Source organism: Henckelia pumila, chromosome 4, assembly GCF_033568475.1.
Source record: "Henckelia pumila isolate YLH828 chromosome 4, ASM3356847v2, whole genome shotgun sequence".
In the NCBI taxonomy this organism is placed as follows: domain Eukaryota; kingdom Viridiplantae; phylum Streptophyta; class Magnoliopsida; order Lamiales; family Gesneriaceae; genus Henckelia; species Henckelia pumila.
Genome location: NC_133123.1, coordinates 120,412,666 through 120,421,244, shown reverse-complemented (window position 1 = coordinate 120,421,244; position 8,579 = coordinate 120,412,666). Strand labels below are relative to the sequence as shown.

Sequence of the window (8,579 nt, the reverse complement as noted above, 5' to 3'; positions counted from 1 at the left end):
CTTCAAAACATGCCGAAATAATTAGAAACTAACATTAGATCAAAGCCCTCGTCGCAAGGATTCCAGAACAATTTTCGGAATCGAAATCGGACGATCGAATCAAAAGTTACGGCGATTTGAAAATCAAAATTTCAAAAGAAATATGAGGATCTCGGCTTCTCTGTTCGTCTATTCTGAATTTTCATATCAAATACACGTATACATGCTGACACTTCAATAATAATCTGATAACTTTCAAGTAATATTGCACTTTAGTCCCTCAATTCTTCAGAAATTACAATTCAGTCCTCGACCCTTATTTTAATTTAGTTTCAATCCTAAATAATTTAAGAATATTAGAATTTAAATCGAAACTCTAAATATTCCCAAATTAAATATACTCGGATTAAAATTAAATTATCTTGGATTAAATCAAATAATTCTGGGCCTTACAGCTGCTCTGGCCCTTCGTTCTTCAATTAGATCCAACTCCTGCGCCCGGGCTCCTTTCTCTGCCTCATCATAAGCCATAATCCGAGATGAGGGTTGTCCAAATTCTACTGGGAGAATGGCCTCGGAACCATATATCAGGCTAAAAGGTGATTCTTGTGTGGCAGTATGAGGAGTAGTGCGATAGGCCCACAACACACTCGGGATTTCTTTCACCCAATCTCTTCCCATTCCATACAATCGAGCCTGCAAAGATCGAACGAGAGTTCGATTAGTTACCTCAGTTTGGCCATTACTTTGAGGATAGGCCACTGAAGTAAAAGCCTGCTTGATGCCCATCTCCGCACACCAGTCTGTTAATTTATGTCCCTGAAATTGTCTGCCATTATCCGAGACCAGCTTCATCGGAAGTCCAAACCGGCATACTATGTTTTTCCACAAGAACTTCATCACCTCTCCTTCTATTATTTTGGCCAAAGCTTCCGCATCCACCCATTTAGAGAAATAATCTACCTTTACCAATAAGAATTTCTTATGGGCACGGGCTTGTGGGAAAGGGCCTACTATGTCCAGACCCCACTGATCGAAGGGGCACGAAGTCCATACCGGCTTAAGATTACTTGCTGGGCCGTGTTGTATATTACCAAACCTTTGACATCCTTCGCAAGACCGGGCTATCTTTGATGCATTGGCTTTAAAGTAGGCCACCAGTATCCTGCCATAAGTACCCTTCGAGCCAGACTCATAGATCCTCCATGATTCCCACAACATCCTTCATGTACTTCCCTTAGGACATATTCTATCTTCTCCTTCATCAGGCACTTAAGCAAAGGACCCTGATAAGAACGTCGATACAACGTGCCACCTAGAAGGGCAAATCGGGGTGCTTGTCTTCGTGTTATTCGAGCTTGTCCCTCGTCTGCTGGAATATCCCCACTTGTGAGGTATTTTATTATCGGGGCCATCCATGTATCTTCCCGAGGGACCGGTTCCAGGGCTTCTATGGCAGCCACCAGCTCCCTCTGCACTAGAAATTTTCCAATATCCTCTTTTTCCCTTGCCACTGCTTTCTTTTCCAAGGCGTCTGCTTCCATATTTTCTTCCCGAGGTATCTGTTCTATGCTCCAAGTAACGAAAACTGCCCGGAGCTCCTCTATTACCTGCAAGTACTTTATCAATCTTTCTTCTCGGGCAAAGAAGGCTTTTTTCACCCGTTGGACAACTAATTGTGAGTCAAAATATATTAAAATGTGATTTTCCCCGACTTCCCGAGCTTGCTTCATCCCCGCTATTACTGCTTCATACTCAGATTCATTGTTGGAGGCCTGGAAATCCAACTTCACATCTATTTTGATTTCGTCCTGGGTGGGTGAAATCAGGATGACCCCCACACCACTGCCCCAATACTGCTGGCTCCATCCACAAATACTCTCCATACCTCTTCTTGACCAAACGTGACCACCTCTGTCAAAAAATCAGATAAGGCTTGGGCTTTGATAGCCTTTCGAGGCTGATATTCAATATCATATTCTCCTAATTCCACTGCCACTTCACGAGCCTCCCCGAGGCATCTGGATGAGTCATGACTCTCCCTAGGAGGCTGTTAGTAAGGACAGTTACTGGGTGAGACAGGAAATAAGGTCTCAGTTTCCGAGATGTTATTAACAGAGCCAGGGCCATCTTATCAATCTCAGTATATCTGGCTTCCGAACCTTTCAAAGCATGACTGACATAATACAAAGGCCTCTGATTACCCTTCTCTTCTTTTATCAAAACAGTTCTGACCACTTGCTCCGTAGTAGACAGATATATCCACAATCTTTCCCCTAGCTCTAGCTTAACTAAGACAGACAAGCTAGCCAAATGCTCCTTCAACTCCTGAAAGGCTTGTTCGCACTGCTCAGTCCAACCAAACCTCTGGTCCTTGCGCAATATTTGGAAAAAATGATAGCTACGATGAGCGGACCGAGCTATGAATCGAGCCAGGGCAGTAATTCGCCCAATCAACCGCTGAACCTCCTTGATTGATGTTGGCGAAGGCATCTCCTGCAATATTTTCACCTTTTCCGGATTTACTTCTATCCCTCGCTCGGTCACTATGAACCCCAAAATTTGCCACTTTTTACCCCAAATATGCACTTAGCCGGATTCAACTTGGTCTCATACCGCCGGACTGTAGCAAAAGTTTCCTCTAGGTTGGATATAAAACAATCTCGGGCCCTAGATTTCACCAGTATGTCATCCACATATACTTCCACATTCCGACCCATTTGTTCCTGGAACACTTTATCCATCATTCTTTGATATGTGGCCCCTGCATTCTTTAATCCAAATGACATAACCACATAACAAAAAGTGCCTCCCAATGTGACAAAGCTGACTTTATCCTGATCTTCTAGGGCCAAAGGAATCTGATGATATCCCTGGTACGCATCCATAAAGCAAAGTAGTTCGCACCTGGATGTGGAATCTACCAGCTGGTCAATCCGGGGTAAAGGATAACAGTCCTTGGGAAAAGCTTTATTTAGATCCCGAAAATCCACACATATTTGCCACTTTCCTGTGGCATTTGGCACTAACACCACATTGGACAGCCAGTTAGGGAATTGTACTTCCTTGATATGCCTGGCCTGTAACAACTCTCGAACCTTCTCAGCAATCATTTTATCTTTCTCGGCTCCGAAATGTCTTTTATTTTGTAGTACCGGCCGGGACCCCGGGATTATGTTGAGCTTATGTTCTGCAACATGAGATTCAACTCCCATCAAATCATCCTGAGACCAGGCGAACACATCCCTGTTTTGGATGAGGCAGTTTTTCAATTGCTCGGCCAAATTTGTGTCCAAGTCCCGGGCAATCTTGACAGATTTCCCTTCTTGCCCGAGCATCAGCTGCACCTCTTCATACTCGCCTTTAGATTCCTCCACGGAACAAACTTCTCTTCCTCTGTGGCCCCTCTTGTGGGGACCTCGGGTTGCTAATCTCGTCTTAGGGCAACTAATAATTAATTAAATAATTAATCAAACAATTAAAGAATAATAAATCAAGAGCAGAAATTTTTTTAAAAAAAAAATCGGAGCCTCGCTCGATCGGTCAAAAGCAGCCGATCGAGCGAGCAAGAAAATCATGCTCTCGGGTTTGATCACAATTTGGCCTCGCTTGATCTGTTAAATCCTACCGATCGAGCGAGCAAGAAAAATCAAGTTTTCTGCCCAATAATAACAGGCCTCGCTCGATCGGTGAAATTCACCCGATCGAGCGGACACCATTTCCAGAAAATTCAGAACATTCTTTGCTGTCAAAACTTGGAACCATGGCATGAATCAACCATAAATCTTCTTCTAAACATGGTACACAATCCGGGAACATACATATAGACATGTACCAAGTCCTCAACCTCAAATCATGTGATTCTTACATCAAACAAATAACATAATAAACATTTATCGAGCAAGCTACACAAGGACTCAAATGTGAGCTTCAAATATAAAAGTGTTTATCAAGTTTGATGCCATCTAACTACCATTCTTCATCTTAAACCCGAGTCCACACTTTCTAAATCTCGCTCCCGAGCTATCAACGTCATCTCAGACTAGCTCCTGCCCCATCTGTTGCAATGCGCACATACAAAACAAAGCAACAGACGGATAAACTCCGGTGAGAAATCATCTCAGTATAAGCAACATATAAAGCGTTAAATAAATCATAATGACTCTATTCAATCGACTCAACAAATAGAGTAAATAACGCTTCTTTTGATCGATCAAAAATTGATTCATACTTCTTCGTTGCCATCAAGATTCGTATCCGATCTTGACATGAATATTCATCTATCGAAATCATTTCGGATTCGAAAATAAGGTCGTCCTCCGACCTCGGCATAGAATCAATTCATATCATCATCGTATCAACATCATATCGACTCAAAATCAAAGATCCACTACCTGGGATGGATCAACAACATAAAAATCAAATCGAAATAATAAATACGTATGTGGTTTTGGCGGGACAACTCAAGAAGAATCAATCTTGAGTTTCAAAATCCCTGACTCTCGATGTCGTCATTATACTTCGTATTTCTTCTGTTTTGAACGCTTCAAATCTGAAACATAGCATCAAAACGTTCATATCAATCTTCATTCTAGTCAATCATTTTAGAATCGAATCACAATCATCAATATATCTTCAATCAAATTCATTTCAAACCTCACATCTTCTTCTTTGGTTCGAATTCGGAGTCTTGAGTTGTTAGCCTTCAAAACTAGTCTGAAACTAAGAAATAAAATTGCTATATCATTGATAACATCTAAAATAACATCTCATCTCAGTTATAGGCTATCAAAACGGCTTCAAATCATCAATCGACGATGTAGAGATTAAAAATCGGTAACCGACGAAATATCGAATTTGAATCTAACTTATTTAACTTCATGAACGTGTGATATATCAGCACTATAACCTCATACACCAGCATATCAAAACAATCAGATGCTATAACTCTCTATATACATGCTGGAAATCATAACAAGTTCATTCAAGAATCAATCTTCGATTCGTTTTCGATATCGGAATGTAAATACGTTGAATAACATAAACATAACATCAATTCCTGATATCTATCAAATTTCAATCTTCAAAACTTGCCGAAGTAATTCAAAACTTACATCAAGTCGAATTACTCATCGCAAGGATTCCAGAACACTTTTCAGAATTGAAATCGAACGATCGGATCAAAAGTTACGGGGTTTCGAAAATCAGAAATCAAAAGAAAGGAAGAGGATCTCGACCTCTGTTCTGAAAATTCTGAATTCCACATTTGGAATACACGTATCATGCTGATAAATCTGATTAAAAATCGGATATGTATTGCATATTTGCAATTTAACCCCTCAAGTCTTCATTAATTGCAATTCAGTCCTCGGCCTTCGTTTTAATTCAATTCAATCCAAAATAATTTAAGAATATTAGAATTTAAATCAAAACTCTAAATATTCCCAAATTAAATATACTCGGATTAAAATTAAATAAATTCGAATTAATTAAATAATCCCGGCCTTTTGCACTTTAGCCCTTCAAACTTCGATATTTGCAAATCAGTCCCTGATCGGGTTGTATCTTCAAAATTAATATTTTTTAATTCCCGAAACATGGAATTTAATCTTAAATTCCATAAATATTCAAATCGAATATTTATTCTTTTAATTTAAGAATTCTCGAAATTTAATTTTCAAAATCCGTACATTCTCAAATTAAATATTTTCGGCTCGAAAATAAATCTATCATTTCCATAACTTCTCAAATTAATATTAGCCCATAATATGGAATTTAATTCTCAAATCCCATAATTAATAATTTAATATTTCTGGGCCTTACAATTCCACCCCTCTAAGGAATGATTTCGTCCTCGAAATCGCATTCAATCGAACTATTCAATCTGATAGAGTGAATGATTATCTGAAGTAATTCTCACTTCAATCATCCAACTCTGATCTTCGTATCTCATCTCTTCATTTCTTATCAGACTATTTCTTCGAATCTGCTTCTATTTTCTTGTACTTTAATTAACCGATAAGAATCCTTTCTGAGTGATTTCTTTCCTCAATCAAGGATCTGTTGAATAATCGACTTAACTCAGAATTTTTTCAATATCTATCTCACCGGATTAAAGCACGTAGGAAGAATCGACTGATACTTCCTTCACATAGATACGTGGAACAAATCAGATCCATCATATCAAGCTGAAAAGAATAAATCGTTTAATCAAATCATCAATTCTATCTGACATCTCAGTCAGTGAAATTCAGCTTCAGCGACGACTTGTTTCTTTCTCCATATTATTTCATGCTCTGCATAGAACATATATCAAATCTACACTGTCATTCTGTTCATCGCTTCAAAATCAGTATTCTCATTCATATTCTGAATCTGTAAAAAAACTCTGCTCTTTCTCAATTCTGAATTGAATAATGTTTCAAGAATAACTCTTTCGCTTAACGAATCATTTTCAGCTTCAAAAGTTATATCTATCATTCAATTACTAATTCTGTTTCTTCTTCTCTATTTTCATTTCGTACAGATTCATCTTCAACATCTTTGTGTGTCTCAAATCAAATCTGATCTGATATCGACAAATCATGTCTAATCTGATGTCATATACTTAGGTAGTATCATTTCAACACAAAGGAATCGGATTTCTTTTCATCATAGCATTATCTCAAAATCGACTCAATAGCTGTTACAAGAATTATAATCATCAAGTGGCAACACATCAATTCAATTAATACCGAATCAGGTATTAAAGTTCTGAGAATATTCTCAACATCTGGAAAATCAACTCAGATAATCCATCAATCGAAGAATGGTATAATTCAATCACATATAACCAACTCTCAGAACATCAATCAATCAATCGATGCCACATTCTGTCGAATAAATCTAAAGTCTTAATCCTGACAATAGATTTTAATCATTCCTGTAATTTCATCATATCTCTATCTTTTCCACAGCTATCTAGTCATATCTGTATCACATCTTATACATCGTATTCTAAAATTTTGATTAGTCTATTCGGACTATCTATTAATCAGAGTATAATATGCTGTATTCACAGATTTCAAAGTATTCAGAGCTGTTGATAATCGGTATCATGTCAGATAAAGTTCATTCTCGAAATTCGATTCATCTTCTCTGACTATTCTTCAATTCAAGGTTAACATCTTGTACTTTCACATCCAAAAAGTACTCAGAGCCTTCTGATCGTCTGTATTACAATTCACTAGTAAACCTAATGTCTCAATTTGAAACAATAATTCTTGGCTTACTGTGACATCTCGCACAATTCTGATCACGGATCAGTGATTTATTCGTACAAACAGATCATCTTATTCAGTAACTTCAATCAATTTGATCATAACTACCACATGTTTACCTCATCTATACTGCTTTATCATGGTAGTTTCGCAAAATATTCTTTCAAATCATAATCTTGTAACAATTCTGGAGTTTCTAAACTGTCACTAAACTAATCTAGTCAATGATTTTCAACTTCATAAGAAACTCTCTATACGTTTAACTTCGAAAACATACTAATTCTGTTACATCTGTTTGCTTTATCTTCTGATAAAACAATTATTGGATGAATCTTCAATTCATTGTTGTGCATTTTCTTCAAAATCTGATATTTATTTTCGGCAATATCAAGCACAATCAGATAATCAATCATCATACAATTCATTCATTCTGATCTGAGGCTTCAATTCATATCTCAATCTGGCATTCTTTACTGAATTCTCATCGTTCCAATTTACTTTCTGTGGTTTTTTTCATCTTTTGAATAGTTCTGGCTCATTTCCAATCGAGATTCATCCTGATTGTTATGCATTCGTCTGAATACTCGAACCAGAATACACAAAAATCTGAAATCAATTTATCGAATGCCTATTTCATTCCTTATTTCTATCTCCAAAATACTGACAATTCATGTCAATTAACCCAAAAATCATGGATCGTATTCAAATTCTTCTATCACTTACGAGCCAACAATCTTAAAATACGCTGAAATATCATCAAAGGATCAATAATTCTCAAAATCAAAAGAAATAAATCAAGATTGAGAAAATCCCTCAATCAAGGTCATCCAAAATCAAATTTTCTGGATAACAAAATCTGCAAAGTGAAAACAACTCACTTGCATCACCCAACTTAGAATGAGTGAATCAACACAGGCTCTCTGAATCATATTTCCAATTGATGTAATCGATTCAGCATAATCAAAGAAAAGACTCAATTGTAACTGATTTTCATATCATCGTCTATCTTATAAACCTCAAAAGCAGTATTCAATTCATCAATTCATCAAGTCTCTATAAAATTCCAATTCACAACTTAAACAAAAGTCGAAATCTTACTGGAATATATCTGTCATATCTATTCATCGGCATATCTATCAATGCTGATTTAGATCTTGAACATATCTAGTGCATCGAATATACTGATTTCGGAATATTTCTGTAATCCAACATCATATATCAAACCGAAATCACAGAATCTTAATTCTAAATCCCATATCATATCATCTTATCCATATGCACATTAAGTTTTGGCTGATCTAATTCAATCGCTTCTTATAATCAATTTTCTAACAATCTGTA

The 8,579-nt window shown here is 37.1% G+C and overlaps 1 protein-coding gene across 1 annotated transcript; it reads right to left on the bottom strand.

The window, feature by feature from the left end:
- Positions 1-411: 411 nt before the first annotated feature.
- Positions 412-1,865, bottom strand: LOC140861634 (uncharacterized). Its single transcript, XM_073264656.1, has 2 exons — positions 1,158-1,865; positions 412-1,008 (listed from the first exon to the last, which is right to left on the bottom strand). The coding sequence occupies exons 1-2, from the start codon at positions 1,863-1,865 to the stop codon at positions 412-414; spliced, it is 1,305 nt and encodes a 434-aa protein (XP_073120757.1).
- Between the last annotated feature and the right edge of the window lie 6,714 nt (positions 1,866-8,579).

Excerpts from the sequence above, each read along its gene's own strand:
- LOC140861634 (XM_073264656.1), bottom strand. The coding sequence starts at position 1,865 with ATGGAGAGTATTTGTGGATGGAGCCAGCAGTATTGGGGCAGTGGTGTG. Across the intron at positions 1,009-1,157 it reads CTATGAGTCTGGCTCGAAGG|TGGGGTCTGGACATAGTAGG; the intron begins GTACTTATGGCA and ends CCCTTCGATCAG.